The 18,544-nt window shown below is 38.9% G+C and overlaps 1 protein-coding gene across 3 annotated transcripts in view; it reads left to right on the top strand.

The window, feature by feature from the left end:
- SH3RF1 (SH3 domain containing ring finger 1) overlaps window positions 1–18,544 on the top strand; it is a 185,286-nt gene that overhangs the window by 127,128 nt on the left and 39,614 nt on the right. For all 3 annotated transcript variants that reach the window (XR_748054.2, XM_010364012.2, XM_030918796.1), the window contains exon 5: window positions 14,424–14,726. Coding sequence is in view for 2 of the 3 variants with exons in the window: in XM_010364012.2 (XP_010362314.1) it covers window positions 14,424–14,726 (303 nt within the window). In the remaining variant the exon portion in view is untranslated. The remainder of the gene's footprint in view (window positions 1–14,423; window positions 14,727–18,544) is intronic.

Raw genomic sequence — 18,544 nt, 5'->3', positions numbered from 1 at the left:
ACCATTTGTTATTATTATCCCTAGAAATTATTAACACTTTTTTCTCTCTGTATTTCCAGTTATTTGTTGATGTGGTTACTAGCTGACTCCTCACCCTCCATTTCCCCATTAGAATTCAAACTCCTAAGAGCTAGTTCCCCAGGGTCTTTGCACAGCACCTGCCCGTAGTAGGCTTTCAATAAATATTGGTTGAATGAATGAGCAACCTATGAACTTTTATAATGAAAGGTTCTAAACCCAAAACAAACATGTTTGTAGATTTTGCCCACTTCTACATTGTTCAGCTAATTCTCCCATCATTCACTGCCTGTGCGTATATCTTATCATTGGTTTATCTTGGTGTTATGTCAGGAAGTTACATTTTTCAGAACCAGCTGGTCTGTGTGACCTTAATGCAAGCTTTTATCCGGTGGTTTTTTTTTTTTTTTTTAAACTAGGCTATTTGGTCATACCTAGTTTAGAATTTTCCCAAATGGTAGCGATACTGTATGGATTAGATCTTGTAACCTCTACTGGTTATTTATTTCTTAAATACAGTTGTCCCTCAGTATCCATAGGGGGTTGGTTTCAGGATTCCTTATGGTTTCCAAATCTGCGGATGCTTAAGTCACTTACATAAAATGGCGTACTGCAGTTGGTCCTCCATTCCTTGGAGGTGGGGCCCTAAGATGCATATGGAGGTCCAACTTTGTAGAAAAGAGACCCCTGGGGGTAGGGTAGGTCAAAGGATATAAAATCTTAGGTATGTAGGAGGAGTAAGTTCAAGAGGTCTATAGGGTGACTATAGTTAATAACAGTATATTATTGTATTCTTGAAAAATGCTGAGAGTGGATTTTTAAGTGTTCTCACCACAAAAAATGATACCTATGTGAGGTAATACATATGTTAATCAGCTCAATTTAGGCATTCCACAATGTATGCATATTTTAAAACATCATCTTATACATGATAAATATACACAATTTTATTTGTCAATTAAAAAAATAAAATGTTAAGAAAAAAAGACCCCCTGATTCTTTCTGAGATGAATTTTCACCTATTTTCAGTTTCTCCTTTGGCTTACTTTGAGCTGAGGTAGGATAGCCTTATTGTCAAGGATCCTCATTTTTAAAATAAGTTTATTGACATCAGTTACATACAATAAACTACATATATTTAAAGTGTACAATTTGGAGTATTCGTTGTATTCAACTTCTAGAATCAACCATAGACAAATCATGGGAGACATTTCTCTGGCTATGGATAGAGTGCGTTATCAGACTTGACAATGGGAAGTCAAATGTGTAGGGCTCAGGGAGCACAAGTGGCATTAAAGGTGGGGGTGCTAGCTTCCTCTTCTAGGGTGTGAGAGAATTGTAAGATAATGTCTGTGTTCCAAAGAATAAGAAGTGGAAGTTTAGGTACGTGGTTTGAAGTTGCCAAGGTGACCCCTGGAGGAGCTAAGAATAACAATGCTAACTTTATTTTTTAACTAAAAGCCTTTCCTCTTCAGAATAATGATAGCAGAAGGGCACAATATTAGCCTTTGATCTAATAATCAAAGAGTTGACTGAACTATATAAAAAGATAGCATCGTTTATACTTTTGGATTTTTTTTTCCTTTAGATGTATTATTTTCCTTTAAAATTAAAAAGTTAATGTTAATAAAAGAAATTTAGGGAGATTGTGGGGAAGTTGGGAAGAGGGAATTACTATGTTGCTTAGCATCCAAATTTCCCTTTCAAACCTGAAATAAATAAATTTTTGTAAGTGAAATTTGAAGACATTGTTGAGAAGTCAGTAAGGAAGAATTACTCTGTTGCTTAGCACCATACTTTCATCTGTAATTCTGACTGACTGAATACAGTGGATCTGCCTTTGAGTAGCTTTTTTTTTTTAAGCACTGTAGACTGTGTCCCATGGTGTAGGTTTTCGTATCTTCTGAATGCTATCCACTTGATACAAGTAATTATTGCTTTTCCTTCTGCCACAACGATAGAAGGAAAAGGAAAAATGAGCACTGGCTCCCGAAGTTCTAAAGGCAAAGGCAGGTCTCCTCTGAGCTCCAGGAACAGCTGTTTAATAAATATGGCTAAAGACTTAATCTAAAAAGGAGTTGTTTAGGTTAGGTAAGGATTTAGGGTAGTTTATGCTCCATCTATTATTCAGAGACTTTTTTCTAATCTAAGAGTTTCTTTTTGTTTTCCATCAGGAAAACATTGAGAGAGCTGAGATTGTAAAGATCGGTTAATGTTTATGGCGTTCTCACTTCATGAATGGACAGTTTCCAGTACTCTAGGTAGTTTCACAGAACATAAAAATGCAGATTTCCTGAATAGCCTTAATCAGAGGCCTAGGCTAATCACCACATGGTATCTAAGGTCCACAATGACTCCCTAAAGAATCGCCAAGTTCTTTAACCTGGCCATATTTTGCTACATGTACCAGGGCCCTCGCTAAGTTTACTGATCATTCCTGGAAAACATACCCTGGAATTGCTCTCTTTGCAGCTCATCAGGGATATTTCTTTGTCTGTATGGAAAGTTCATCTTCAAGGTCCAAATAAATACTATCATTTCTCATGAAGCCTTTCTTTCCTAATTTACGTATGCAACAAAACAAATTCTATGAAATGGAACAAAAAAAAAAAAAAACCCCTCTCCTTGCTTTGAACTTCTACGGTACCCCGTTTGTACCGTTCTTACTTGCCTGGAACATGCTAAGTGTATAATTTAGTTTGTTGATGATTTATTATTTTCCTGTGTTTCTTGAGAGCCGTATCTTATGTAAAGGATATTTTTAATGATTTTATTTCTACAATATAATCATATTCCAGAAAGTTTGGAAAGGAAATGAATAATCCTAAGTCTCATCATGTTTAATTTTGGTAAATATCCTTCCATTCTTTTTCCTTATGCTTTAATGATATTACACACATGATTTTGCCTCTCTCCATATAATTGTAGTACTACTAAACATCAGTTTTTATGACTGTCTAATAAACACTCTAGTAGCTAACCTGTAATTTAATTATTTTTACCATTTTGTAGACAAATGTCTTGCTCAGGGGGACACAGAGCCAGGAATTGAGAAGGGAATCGTGGCCTCCACCCTGCAGTTCATTGCTTCCCTAGACCTCTGCCCTGCCCTAGTCTCAGAGCACATTCAATAACTAGCATTCCTAATGGTTGGGCAGAATCACTATTATTATCTAGCTTTGCTTAAAAAGTGTATAGGGCATTTTAATGTTTCATAACAAATTATGAAACATTTCATTTTCTCACACCTAAAAGGTTAATTTTCAGAAATGAGTCACTACTCAACAATTTTAAATATCTGAGGTTGCCTTTTTTTACGAGGAAAATCACAAACTAATTAAAACCATGATATTTTAGTGTCTTTTAAACTTTTTATTATTTTATTATTTAAATATTTTATTATTGCGATATACAAGCTAAATTTTTCTAGTAACTAAAGCTTTAATAAGCAGAATAGGTTTGTTTTAATTAATCAAGTGTTAAGTCATGTCTTATATCATGTAAAAAAGACTGAACGAATATTCTATACTGGTCCAGCATGTGTGTGCATGTGTGGCATATAAAATGGCTTGAACAGGAGCATCTTTATTACATCAATGGGAACAGGCTTCTCTAGAATGAAATGGAATGTTTTAGGAAAGTATTGTTCCTAAGTGTTATAAAACAACCTTGCTTTTTATAATAAAGTTTAGTGATAATGTACCTATAAGGCTTCACATATTTGTGGGGCAAAAATTCCTCTATATTTTAAGAAGAAGGAAGATCTCAAATGAACGTGCGAAGTCCTGATGGTCAATATCCTTGATACAGTATTCTCTTTCTGTCCCAGATTCCCTCTTGGCGATCACCATTCCCCCACCCTGCCCCCCATGAACATCCACATGTGCTTTAAGTATCCAGGGCAGGGGGAATACTTGTTCACTGATTTATTAACTGATTACACATCACTGTGGAATTTCTGTCAGTGTGTCATTTCACATTGACAAATTTTCACTTAGAATTAATGACAATTCCATGTTCATAACCTCCTGAGATACATGTGTATTTCTATTATAGTATCCCTACATCTGGTAATCAGGTTGTAGAAAATAAATTTGTCATTGGAATGATACTTTTGGCTAACAGACATTTCTGATTTATGGTGTGCATTTAGTGAATAAATATGTAATAGAAAGAAGCATATATATATAAAACTGCATGTATTGTCAGATCCAGTAAACAGTGAAGTGAACTGAGACCAATTTAAAAATTATCCATTGGTCTCTCTCCCCAGCACCATGAATAGACTGTACATCTGTTGCTCCAGAAGTAATAGGTATTTGTACAACTTTATACTTAATTTTCAGGATTGAACTTTTAAATTTGTATGCACATTCACTGTTCACAGTTGGGAAGGTGTTTTCTTCCTTTGCGATTGCTGTCTTCTCTGCCCAGGCCTTTCATCTTCCAGGAACTTGGTCACATCTTTTATATCTTTACTGTTTTGCATGTCAGTTATTCCCTTTCCCCTGGCTATCCTTTAATACCGGAAAACGATCAGCTTTTACTCTTCCCAAAAACCTATTCCTTGACTACACTCCCCTCAAATTATGATTCTACCTCTTTTCTTACTTCTGCTAACCTTCTCAAGAGAATTGCTTATCCCTGCTCTCCACCTCTGCTTTCTTACTCCCTGCAGTTAGTGTTAGCCTCTAGTCCCTCCAGTCTCTGAAATTTTCCTCATGTTTGCTACAAACTGACTTTTCTTGGCTCTTGTTTTTGTCATTTTGTCCTCTCAATAACATCTACCACTATTCTTTTCAAAAAATATATTTTTTAGGCCGAGTGCGGTGTCTCACACCTGTAATCCCAGCACTTTGGGAGGCTGAGGCAGGCAGATCACAAGGTCAGGAGTTTGAGACCAGCCTGACCAACATGGTGAAACCCCATCTCTACTAAAAATACAAAAATTATCTGGGTGTGGTGCACGCGCCTGTAATCCCAGCTACTCAGGAGGCTGAGGCAGGAGAATCGCTTGAACCTAGGAGGCGGAGCTGCAGCAAGCCAAGATCGCGCCACTGTACTCCAGCCTGGGCCACAGAGTGAGACTTGGTCTCAAAAAAGAAAATTAAAAAAAAATCTATATTTTTATTACAGATTCAGGGAGTACATGTGCTGGTTTGTTACATTGGTATTACATGCATATTGGGTGAGGTTTGGGCTTTTAATGTGCCTATCACTCACATGATGACCATTGTACCCAATAGGTAAATTTTCAACCGGCACCCGCCCCCCATCTTCCCACTTTTGGAGTCCTCAGTGTCTATTATTTCCATCTTTATGTCCAGTTATAAGTGGGAAAATGCAGTATTTGATTTTCTGTTTCTGAGTAATTTCACTTAGTATAATGACCTCCAGCTCCATCCATGATGCTACAAAAGACATTATTTCTCTCTTTTTTATGGCTGTGTAATATCCTGTGGTGCATATATACCACATTTTCTTTATCCAATAGACTGTTGATGGACACTCAGGTTGATTTCATGACTTTGCTATTGTGAATAGTGCTGCAGTAAACATACAAGTACAGGTGTCTTTTTAATAAAACGATTTCTTTTCCTTTGGGTATATACCCAGTAGTGGAATTGCTGGGTTGAGTACACTATTCTTAATCTCTCTGAAACTCTTTGCTTTTTTCATTTCTGGGGCATTGGTTGGATGGTTGGCCTGGGAAACTTTTCAAGGTCTTTTTTCTTGTAGATTCTGAGATTCTGAGGCCCTTTTGCTTTTCCTGTTACCCTACTATTTTCTTCTCTATTATTTCTTCCCTAAATCAGAGATCACCAACTAGTACGATCTCCATGACTTTTATGCTTGACTTAGAGTGATTTTTAAAAATTAGTTGTTAAGATGTAAACTCAGGAGGTTTTACATAAGCCTAATTTCCAGCTTTCCTTAAAAAAAAAAAAAAAAAAAATCAGTTGACTCTGCCAAGCAGTTGTCCATTGAAAGAAAGCAGACACTCCCCAGTTGACCATAGTTCATTATCGTGTGCCTGCCATTCTCTGTTGGTCTCTGTCTGGCCTTCTTCATTCATCGACCTCAACTGCCCAAGCTAGGCAGACACGTGAATTTGCGCCTCCTATCGTTAATCCATCGTGCTGTTTCTTAGGTCTTCTTTTATCATGAGTCAGAAAAGATGTGTCTCGGTTTCTCTCATTTAGTACTGTGCCTGGCTTTTAATAGTCACTCAAAAAACATTTGGGTGAGTAAAAGCCTCCATTAGGTTTGATTCTGGTCAGTGAATACCTGAGGACCCTATTCCCAACACAGAGGTCTTTGCCTATTGAGTATTTTGAATGGGATATTTTTGTTTGGGTTGAGAATAGGTATTTGTACTTCACCTAGGCATAACACTTTACAGATCATTAAGTCCCGCTTCATGTTACAAATGAGAAATGGGAGGCATACCCAAGATCAAATGACTTGCCCAAGGCAACAAAGCAAGTTAATGGCAAGCTGGGACTGAGTAGTAAGAATAACTCATGTTCATATAGCACTACACATGTTACAGAGCACTTTAACCCATGCTCGTTTCTACCTGTAAAATTGATGTCACCTTCCCGTTTTATACAGCTAGAGAAACCAAAACCGTGGAATTTATATGGTCCACGCAAGGTTACTGAACCAGTGAGGACAAAGACCTAACTCTAACCTAAACCTTTCGGTGTGAAGTTCAGGGCTTTTCCTGTGATTTTCTCTGACAGTCCCTTTTTCAGCTGCCTAAGCTAAAATTCTTTCTAGGCTTTTAATGACATGCACCCTCTTTTTATACCTTACACTTCAAAATCAGAAACTGAACAAGAAAATTCTTGTTTATTTTGTTTCTAATGGATAGGGCCAACAAAAGTGAAGATAATGAAAATAAGTGAAGAGCTATGTAACTGATGTTTCACCTTCCTAACCTAGTGGAGCCAGGTAGTTAACTTTGAAAATCCTTTTCCCTTGGCAGGATGTAGCGAGGCTTGTATTAGGAGTCCGTGTTCCTCCCTGTCCTGCTTAAATGAGTAACCCTTGTAGTTGCTACCAACGCACTGCTTCAGGACCCAGGAGGCTTCAGAAATGTGGGCCATAGGGGATCAGGGGAGTCATTTCAGTCTTCTTTTCTCTGTTCAGCAAATACTTTGTGCTTAATGAGCCTCGGGGGCACAGCCACCCTGTGTTGCAGCTTCTTTCCGTGCAGGAGCTGTGGAGAGTCTAGAGCTAGTGCCATCCAATGCACATGCCGCTGTGGAGCAACTTGCAGCGAGACTCATCCAAACTGAGTGGGGTGGAAGCACTGCGTTCACACCGGGTTTCAGAGACATAGTACAGAAAAAGAATGTAACGATCTCAGTACTTTTTTACATGGATTACATGTTGAAGTGATCATAGTGTAGATATATTGGGCTAAATAAAATATATTATTAAAATGAGTTTTACCTATTTCTTTCCGTCTTTTGAAATGTGACTATCAAAAAATCTATATTCCAAGTGTGGCTTATATTATATTTCAGTTGCATAGTGTTGGGCTAGAGGCAGCACTTCCCTACCTTGATAGTTCTAAGAGACAAACATTTTTATTCATTCAACAAATATTTACAGAGACCTTAATGGAGCTGTTACCTGAGGGAGGCTTTCATATCAATTTTAAAAGACTCTTGAGTAATCCCTTCAGTCTCTTAGTAACTCCTCTTCTATGGGTAAGTTTTGTATTATAAATGAAGACTGAGCTTGCTTTTATATTTAGGTCATCCAAAAACAAAAACCTTGTTACCTAAATTGTAGGGAGAATAGGAGACAAATGGGAATACCAGTTTCTCATTGCCATTATGGAGCATTTTGCAAAGGACTCTAATATGAGACAAAATATTTTCATGTCTGCCGAGAGGATGTAAACGGGCATGAATTTCCATTCCATAGCATTTCATTCATTCACTGATTTTCTTCAAAGTGACTGACTTATCTGGGGAAGGAACATTGGACTCAGTGATGCAGTAGAATGTTGAAGTGCTACATTTAAAACATGGCATTTCAAACCAGAGAGGAAAAGATGGACTGTTATTTAAATGATGATAGGACAACTGCTGAGTCATGTGGAAAAACAAAGTGCTAAGTGCTTTCCCGACCTTATTCTTTATGCAAAACCAGATGGGCATATGGTTCACAGACGGAGATGTAAAAAGAAAGAATGAAAAGAAGGAAATATTTAAAACTAGGAAAAAATGTAGGTTTCTTATTTAAAACAATTGTGGAATTAAAAGGTTTTTAAAGCATGATGTTAAATCAGGATGCAATAGTGGAAAAAAACGGATAATTTTGACACATAAAATAAAAACTTATCTATAACAAATCCATGAAGTTAAAAAGAAATTAGAACAATATTTTAAATTTAATAGACATAAATATATACACACATATATACACATAAGTTAAAGAGCACTTTACATAATATAGAAAGTATTTATGGCGAGGCGCAATCACTCACGCCTGTAATCCCAGCACTGTGGGAGGCCGAGGCAGGTGGATCATCTGAGGTCAGGAGTTCGAGACCAGCCTGACCAATATGGTGAAACCCCTTCTCTACTAAAAAAATACAAAAATTAGGCCAGGCACGGTGGCTCACATCTGTAATCCCAGCACTTTGGGAGGCCAAGGCGGGTGGGTCACAAGGTCAGGAGATTGAGATCATCCTGGCTTACCCGGTGAAACCCCCATCTCTACTAAAAAAATACAAAAACAAAATTAGCCAGGTGTGGTGGCGGGCACCTGTAGTCCCAGCTACTTGGGAGGCTGAGGCGGAAGAATGGCATGAACCCGGGAGGCAGAGCTTGCAGTGAACTGAGATCACGCCACTGCACTCCAGCCTGGGCGACAGAGCGAGACTCCATCTCAAAAGAAAAAAAAAAAAAAGCAAAAATTAAGTGGGTCTTGGTGGCACTTGCCTATAATACCCGCTGCTCAGGAGGCTGAGGCAGGAGAATCGCTTGAACCCGGGAGGCAGAGTTTGCACTGAGCTGAGATTGTGCCACTGCACTCCAGCCTGGATGACAGAGGGAGACCCTGTCTCAAAAAGAAAAAAAAAAAATAGTATTTATATCAGTCTATAAGAAAAATACTAACAATCCAATAGAATATGGATAGAATATGGAAATAAGCAAATCCTAAAAAAAGAAAATAGATACTTAATCTCATTAATAAATAGAAATGCAAGTTAAAACAGTATAATACACCTTGTTACTTCAAAAAAATGATTTTTAAGCTTACACTTTGATCTAGCAAATTCCACTTTTAGGAGTTTACCCTGTGGATGTGCTTGTACAAGCCTGCCAAGACATAGTAAATGGCAACATCTCTATAAAATGGAATACCATGCTATCAACTTGTCCCTATTGATATGCAAAGATGTTCATGAAATATTGTTTCATTAGAGAATAGAATGGATTGCTTGGTTTTATTTGTGTTAAAAATCAATAAAGTAGATACATGTGTAACAACATCTACATAGAAAATGAAGAATATGTTTTAAATTGTTAAATGGAAATCCATCTGGGAAGCAGGTTGGGAAGAGACAGATGTGGGGAACTGGCTGAGGCCTTTTACTTTTTACTTCATAATGTTCTATACCAGGGGTGTCCAATCTTTTGGCTTCCCTGGGTCACACTGGAAGAAGAAGAATTGTCCTGGGCCACACATAAAATACACTAACACTATTGATGGCTGATGAGCTTTAAAAAAAAAAAAAAAAAGAAAAGAACAAAACCTCAAAAAAATCTCATAATGTTTTAAGAAAGTTTACAAATTTGTGTTGGGCTACATGTAGAGGACCGTGGGTTGGACAAGCTTGCTGTAGTGGGTTGTGAATTAAAATAATTACTTCTCAGATCTACTGTTTGTATCCTGTAGTGCTCAGAAGCTACAGACTGATTCATCTGTAAAGCTTCCTATAAAATAGTAACTATTCTGCCGGGTGCAGTGGCTCACGCCTGTAATCCTAGCACTTTGGGAGGCCAAGGCGGGAGGATCACGAGGTCAGGAGATCGAGACCACGGTGAAACCCCGTCTCTACTAAAAATACAAAAAATTAGCCAGGCGAGGTGGCAGGCACCTGTAGTCCAAGCTACTCAGGAGGCTGAGGCAGGAGAATGGCGTGAACCCGGGAGGCGGAGCTTGCAATGAGCCGAGATCGCGCTGCTGCACTCCAGCCTGGGCGACAGAGCGAGACTCCGTCTCAAACAAACAAACAAAAAAATAGTAACTATTCAACTTAGTTCTCATTAAAAATTTTTATCTTTAAAAAATTATAAGTCCCGCCTTTTAAAAAAAAAAGACTATATTCTCTCTAGCAAAGAGGGCAACTATACACAAGAAAGTTTATTTTAATATTTCTTAACCTGCCTTGTTGTTATTATTGATATTATTTTTGTCAGTATATCATCTCATATTTATTTATGCTTCTGATAACTCAAAAACACATTCTTTCTACATTTTAGACTTTTCTCCAAAAAGGAGCATAAGAATTTTAAGAGTAATAAATATTTTAGATCCCTGCTTTTCTCTCCAGTATACTGAAGTTTACCTTATATCCAACCTAAGTCTTATCAAAGCTACTTACCAAATGCTTGGAATAAGGTATTTTAGGATACAAATTTATTTTGCAGGTGATGAGTGCACTCCTAATATTAAAGGTCATGGTTAGATAAATGTCACAGAAAGCTGACACTACTGAGCTCAAACATTCATACATGAATTTTATCAAAATTCTATTAAAAGCTATCAGATTCTTGGTTTCCTGTTGTTACCAAAGGTTGTTATACTTACAGCAAAAGCTGCTTTATGTTTCTGCCTGATTTACTTAATGCCTCTACAAAATAGTCTTAACTTTATGATTTTTCTCTGGAACTGATACAGGAAGCAAGGAGCAGTGTTTTTTAATACTAATATATGCGGCTTCAGAAGAAATCTCAAGTAATTTTAAAGTATGACATCTTGCTAACAAATATTACTGTCCATGCATAAAAATCAAATGCAGAAAAAATATGCTAGGCTATTTAGAGGAATAGAAATGAAATAGAAAAATGAAACTTGTCCATTTAAAGTGAGATTATGCATTATACATGTGGAGAGCTAAAAGAGACCTAAAAATCATTTGCTCCAACTTACTTTATAGATGAGGAAGCTGTGAACAATAGAGGTAAAATGGCTCCCTTAAGGCCCCAAAGTTAGGTAATGGCTGTGCTAGGACTAGAACTGTGGTCTTCTACTTGCCAGTTGGCTTGTTATACCACTCCAGGATGTATCTACCTGCATACACATGCTTCTGCATAAATTTTTCTAAGCATCCAACCCTATGGTCCAGCAGTTCTACTCCTGGACGTGTACCCAATATCTAGATGGGAGCTTATGTCCACCAAAAGACACATACTGGATTATTCACAGCAGCATTGTTCTATTGGAAGGAAGGAAGGTAGGAAAGGAGAAAAGAAAACCCACATGTTAATCAGCAGTAGAACGGACAGATAAATTATAGTATATTTACACAATAGAATATGACACAGCAATTTAAAAGAGAGAACCACTGACTCGTGGAGCAATATGGATAAATCTCAAAAAGCATATTGTTGAGCAAAAGTAGCTAGACATAAGAAATTATGGAAAGCACTGTGTTACTTTTATGCCTGTTTGTAAGCTCCTTGAGAGCAGAGACCATTTCTCTGCATTTGTAGATCTTTAGCACCAAGCACATTATTCAGCACATAATTGGTGCTCAGAGTCCAGTCATAGTGGCTCATGCCTGTAATCCCAGCACTTTGAGAGGTTGAGACGGGAGGATCGCTTGAGCCCAGAAGTCGACACCAGCTAGACATCATAATGAGACCTCATCGCTATTAAAATTAGCTGGGTGTGGTGTTGCATACCTATAGTCCCAGCTACTCAGGAGGTTGAGACAAGAGGATCGCTTGAGCCCAGGAGTTCGAGGCTGCACTGAGCAATGAATGTGCCACTGTACTTCAGCCAGGGCAACAGAGTGAGACCTTTCCCTCCAATCCCCCCACCAAATAGATGCTCAGTGTGTATTTATTTTAATGGAGAATATATGATATGAAGAAAGACACAAAGGAAGCACCCAGTATTGTTCTGTTGAGAAAGCAACAGGAAATATCGGGAATGATATTTTAATCCTCAGATGTTTATACCAGAGCACAGCATATGGAAACCTGAAATACTAACACAATGTTGACTCTGTAACTGACAGTTGGCCAGCCAAGTATGACCATGACGAGATTATAGTAATTTTTCAGAACCTTTCAAAACAGGCACCGCTAATGGAGCCTATTGTTTGACCCCAGAATTAATCTAAACATATCAAATAGATGTGATGGTTTCCTCTATTCATATTTTTGGCCGCAATGAGAAGAAAGTCTTCTTAACTCCCTCCCCTGCTTCTTACTCACTGGTACAGGAGTGCTGAGTTGATCAGTCAGATTCCAGCACACTGATTAGGTTTGTGCTTTCAAAGATTTGTTTCTAGGTGTCTAAATAAACGTCTGGTTGAAGAAGACATTCTCTGGCTCGTTTTTCTCCAGTATTGCCAGGTGCTCTGGCCCTTCATTTCATGAGGGTGTTGTGTTTGGGATGGAGGAGATGAAGTAGCTTTTCAATCTGCTTTGTTTCCAGGCTCCTTACACCCAGCCTGTGCAGGAAAGAGGACCCTACCCGTCCATGGTTCACTGCAGTTTATTAGAGCTCTACAGTGAGGTTCAGGCCACCCCCACCATAGTATAAAACTTTACTTTGCTTCATTTGGGCTTTTTATTCTCAAGGTGGGATAGCTAGACCAATAAAGGATTTGTAAATTCTGGATCTCCTGGCCAGTTGCCATGAAAATGCTTTTAATAGGGCCACCCTTTACTAGCACCTCATTTTCATCCCTGAACACACACCACTAGAAGTCTTTATGATCCTTTCTCCCGCCATTGGTACTTCAGGCATTGACAGGTGTTATTCTGGCATTACTGCCTATTATTTCCAAAAGATTATCATGTGGAGGAACTTCTTAAAGTCTGAAGAAGAGATATGGTCATGTTTGATAAAGATTTATCTTACTAATTATAGATTAGACAAGCCACCTGAATTTGAGTCCCCAAGGAGGCTTAGGTACAAATTGTCAATTTGCAATCATCTATAGAAACAGTGACTGCTGATCTCCAACTAACACAGCTTTGTGAGGAACCAGTTGTTCCAAAGCAAGTTCATTTCATAAAATGTTGACTGACAGGGTTTCCATTCTTCTAGTAGGGTGGCCTTATCAACAGAATGAGAAGACATAGCCTGAACAATTTAGGTGGGACAAATAGGACATGATGTTATTTTATATAAAGACATTTGTGAAGTGCCCAGTGTGTAATGCTGAGATGAAAAAAAATCACTGTTTTCCTTAATATTATATTTAAGTTACCTTTTAAAAGTTTATTATTTTGCATCTCAATTTTTTTTGAGAGAGATTAAGCTATGTTTCCCATTACTGTAATATCTAGGTAAGTTTTATGCTGCTTGTTGTCCTTGAAGCTTTCTGGAAATGTTTTATGTTGCCCTAGGGAAAACAAACGGCTTGTGTTCTTTCCTTTCTTGCTGATAATATCAGTGGAGTGCACAGATTTTGACCCCTGGTACTCTTAATTTACACTGGGGCTTTTCAGATAGATGAAGTTAGCTTGCCAACAGGACTTGAATTTCATGTCTTACCCTGTTATGGTTTAAAGTGTGTACACATAGGATGATAGCTGACACAATGATGTAACAAAAAACATATTAAGAATTTCTGCCAGATTTTTGTGATGTTCTCCCAGAATACAGAAAGAAAGGCAGGAGGTGAATATACGTGGAAGTACATGAGTTCATTTGGAATGGTTTTATTCTTTGTCTTCTTGCTCATTTTTACCAAACCCAAAAGTTGCCCCTTCGTTGTTCAGTTGTGCTTTGAGCAAATACCCAACCATTATTATGCAACAGGGTGTTCAGTCAGACAAATACACCTTTTTGATTGCTCTTCTGAAAATTTCACAGTGAGCTGAAATAAATTTTCATTTGTTATTGGCAAGTTTTAAAATCAGACATTATGGAAATTCTTAATAAAACTGTCTTTTACTCTTTCAGTCTTGCAATGGAATAGTTTATTCTTGATTTAATATCTACCTGTGATATAGATACAATGAAGTCCCAATATTGAGAGAAAAGATACCTCACATGGGAAAAACAAACACTGTGTAGGCAAACTTTAAAGTAGTGACTTTAAATTTTGGGTGAAATCATGTTGATAATAAACCTCAGGGAATTCTTGGGAAATGTTTAACCTTCTTGGGTTGGTTTGTTGGTTGCTTTTGCAGTTTAACTCGGCTGCTAAGCAGCTGATAGAATGGGATAAGCCTCCTGTGCCAGGAGTTGATGCTGGAGAATGTTCCTCGGCGGCAACCCAGAGCAGCACTGCCCCAAAGCACTCCGACACCAAGAAGAACACCAAAAAGCGGCACTCCTTCACTTCCCTCACTATGGCCAACAAGTCCTCCCAGGCATCCCAGAACCGCCACTCCATGGAGATCAGCCCCCCTGTCCTCATCAGCTCCAGCAACCCCACTGCTGCTGCACGGATCAGCGAGCTGTCTGGGCTCTCCTGCAGTGCCCCTTCTCAGGTAAATCCTCAAACAAGGATTATATAAAAAGAGCTCACCCACAAAAGGATCAACTCACAAACATGTTTGCTCACCAGCTGACAAACATTACTTATTTTGAACTTCTGAAGATAGTAGCTTTTTTGGGAAGCAAAACCTGTCTTCATTTTGTAGGTGGAAAAATGGAGAAGGCAAAGCTAACGAGTGTATCAACCCAGAACTAACTACTCTGTCATTTTCAAAGGGAAGATCAGAACTTACAAGATGAGTTAAATAATACTTACCAGTTTCACCAAGCAATCACTCAGCCTTAGAGAACTTTCTCACAGTACTTTTTTGGGAGATCTTGCCAACTAAAACTTCATCTCCACCCAGATTTAAGATGCCGTGGTCCAAACTTGTAACATTTGTAGTTACTTGTATCTGTGTAACTTAACTTAATATTTAGGCTTCCCAGAATTATAGAGAAAAAAGAGCAAAGACAGAAAGAAGCATTTAATTTAAATTAGAAATTGACCTCACATTTTTTAAGCTCATTAGTTCATTATGACTTTGGACTGGTATGTAAAAAATAGCCATGCATTATTCTTAGGTTTATAAGAATACACGGGATGACGAGGCATTCATTAATTCATTTGGCAAACATTTATTGAGCACTTTACTATTAGACCCTTCTAGGCACTGTGTATACCATGGTATATAAAATATAGCAATTTGCTGTGTTAGGCTTTAATTCTGCACTACAAAAAGGGCCTAATTATAACCCTGCCCAAGCCACAGGGCTGCTGTCATTATCCACTTAGGTGATGGCTGTATTTTCCTGAACTTAAAGGTCAGAGAACCTAGTTCAAAGCCGCCTGTCACAAGCAGAAGAAATTTCTTTCAAGTCTCATGTTTCATCTTGAAAATTCATGCAGATTTTACATTCTACTCCACCATAAAGCTATGGTGGTTTTTTTTTTTTTTCTTTAAACATTAAAATGAAATTATGTCCCCTTAAAGTAAAAGAAAGAAATACACAGTCCTGGTCCTTAAAAAGTTTACATTCTAGTAAGTGCCTGTTTTGGACCACAGAATGAAAATGTAAAATACATGTAAAATACAGTTTTTTATATCCCTTGCCTTTATTTTCTCAGCCTCATGTTTGTTTGTTTTTAATAGAGATGGGGTCTCACTTTGTTGCCCAGGCTGGTAACAAACTCTTGGCCTCAAGTGAACATCCTACCCGGGCCTCCCAAAGTGCTGGGATTACAAGTATGAGCCACAGCCTCAGCCTCATTTATTTGACCCTGCTCCTTTAGATTTATACTGTGTGTTTCAAGTTAAATGCATTCACTTTCTGAATGGGATGGTGGGATTGCTGTTTTGTGGCGTTTTTAGGTGGTAGGACCATGAAACTTTTACTGAGAAATAAAGACAGGCACAACTAGAACATGAGTGCAGTGAAGGCAAGGGTCTTTGTTTTGTACACTGATTATATTCTAAATGGCAGACATACAGAAAGCACTCAACATGTATTTGTTGGATGAATGAGTTACTTGAAAAATGGGTAGAGAGGGGAACCATGTCGTTTTACATGTAACTAATCATACCCGTGTGAGAAATAGACATGGAGCATAGATCAGAGTAGGAAGGGCAAAGTGAGGTTAATCTGGAAAGGTTCAGAACTAAAGGTTTTTGAGTAAGGTTCTGAAGGAGGGAGCTAGTGAAGATGGCCACTCACTAAGAGAAAATTGAATCATTTTGATTCTGTGCTTTTTATCTTGGGACCTAGCAACATTTGCACAATGATGTTGTCTTGAAATAAAAGACAAGCTTCTGCTAAGAATAGTGACAGCTCAGAATGGGACTAGCTTTAAAAGAGTGGACAATAATCTTTTTTTTTTTTTTTTTTTGAGACGGAGTCTCGCTCTGTCGCCCAGGCTGGAGTGCAGTGGCCAGATCTCAGCTCACTGCAAGCTCCACCTTCCGGGTTTACGCCATTCTCCTGCCTCAGCCTCCCGAGTAGCTGGGACTACAGGCACCCGCCACCTCGCCCGGCTAGTTTTTTGTATTTTTTTGGTAGAGACGGGGTTTCACCGTGTTAGTCAGGATGGTCTCGATCTCCTGACCTCATGATCCGCCCGTCTCGGCCTCCCAAAGTGCTGGGATTACAGGCTTGAGCCACCACGCCCGGCCAAGAGTGGACAATAATCTTTTGGCATTAGAGAAAATGAAAAGAGAAAAGAAGATAGACTGAGCATTTTCATCTTTTGCAGAGAGCTCAGCATTCAGGTGTGAACATGCCTGACGGTACCACACCAGAGCTGGCAATGAGGACTATAAAAGTAGAGCTATTTTTGTTTTGGTTCAAGTAGCTTAGGAAACAAGGCTCTTTCTGTGTTCCGTTGAAAGTTTCCCCTTCAACCATTGCACCCCTCCTTCCATATTCCAGTTCGGTCTGTTTTCAGTGGCAGAGTGTTGCCTCAGGGAGAAGTTATTTCTAGAAGAGGCTAGGAGGTGTTTGAAGTGCTGCCTGGTTTCTCCAGCCATGGTTTACAGAAAACACTACTTATCTAGGGCATTGTGTACATTGGAGGGAACCCCAGTCCCCAGTAGAGCATTGAGCATGTGTAGCATTTGTGACGTGCAAAAACTCTTCCAATCATGGATATCAGTGCATGTGGGGAAATGGCTCATATAAGACCATTTAAAACAGGACTCTCGTTTTCCCCTGCCCAGCAAAGGGCTTGGCTGTAGATTTCACTGAGGCCCATTGCTGAATCTGTCCCCTGCTGTTGACCTGATTGCTGTCTTCCTTTTCCTTATACATGTTAACCTTTGCCTGCAATTTCCTTTCCTTTCCTTTTTTTTTTTTTTTTTTTTTTTGAGATGGAGTCTCACTCTGTCACCAAGGCTAGAGTGCAGTAGCACTGTGTCTGCTCACTGCAACCTCCATCTCCTGGGTTCAAGCAATTCTCCTGCCTCAGCCTCCCGAGTAGCTGGGAATACAGGCACCACCACCACACCCGGCTAGTTTTTATATTTTTAGTAGAAATGGGGTTTCACCATGTTGGCCAGGCTGGTCTTGAACTCCTGACTTCAGGTGATCCACCTACCTTGGCTCCCAAAGTGCTGGGATTACCGGCGTGAGCCACCGCTCACGGCCTCTTTTTTTTTTCTTTTTTTGAGATGGAGTTTTGCTGTTGTCACCCAGGCTGGAGTACAATGGCACAATCTTGGCTCACTACAACCTTTGCTTCCCAGGTTCAAGCGATTCTCCTGCCTCGGCCTCCCAAGTAGCTAAGATTAAAGGCGTGCACCACCACACCTGGCTAGTTTTTGTAATTTTTTAGTATAGTTAGGATTAAGTTTGGTTGGATATATTAGAAAATTGAAAGTAAGGGGCTTAAAAATGTTAGTATTCATTTTTATCTCATCCCAATGAGATCTAGATATAGACATTTGGGTGCTGGTGTGATAGCACCACAGAGTTATTAGGGACCTCGGCACCTTCCAGCTCATGTCTATACCATGTGAGTGGGTCCTTATGCCTTTGTTTCTATATGGCAATTAGAGATGTCACTGTCACGTCCAAATTGCTGGCAGCAGGAAGGTGAAAGGGACAAGAAGGGAGCCAAAGGGCTTGCTTGCTATTATATTTAGTGACTATTGAGTGATGGCTGAACTTTCAAATACATAAATTGGAAGCTTACTTATAGGCAGTACTTTCCAGGTGGGTTGCCAGATCAGATAGATGTTCATGAGTGTCTGTGACTGAGATGTGTAAAAGTACATGACGGTACAAGCAGCCAAGATGTTTTGTCTCCTCCTCTGACCACACTTAGCATATTTTTTGG

The sequence above is a fragment of the Rhinopithecus roxellana genome, chromosome 2 (assembly GCF_007565055.1).
Source record: "Rhinopithecus roxellana isolate Shanxi Qingling chromosome 2, ASM756505v1, whole genome shotgun sequence".
Taxonomy (NCBI): Eukaryota; Metazoa; Chordata; class Mammalia; order Primates; family Cercopithecidae; genus Rhinopithecus; species Rhinopithecus roxellana.
Note: the sequence above shows the minus strand (reverse complement) of the source record. Positions and strands in the feature narration are given on the sequence as shown.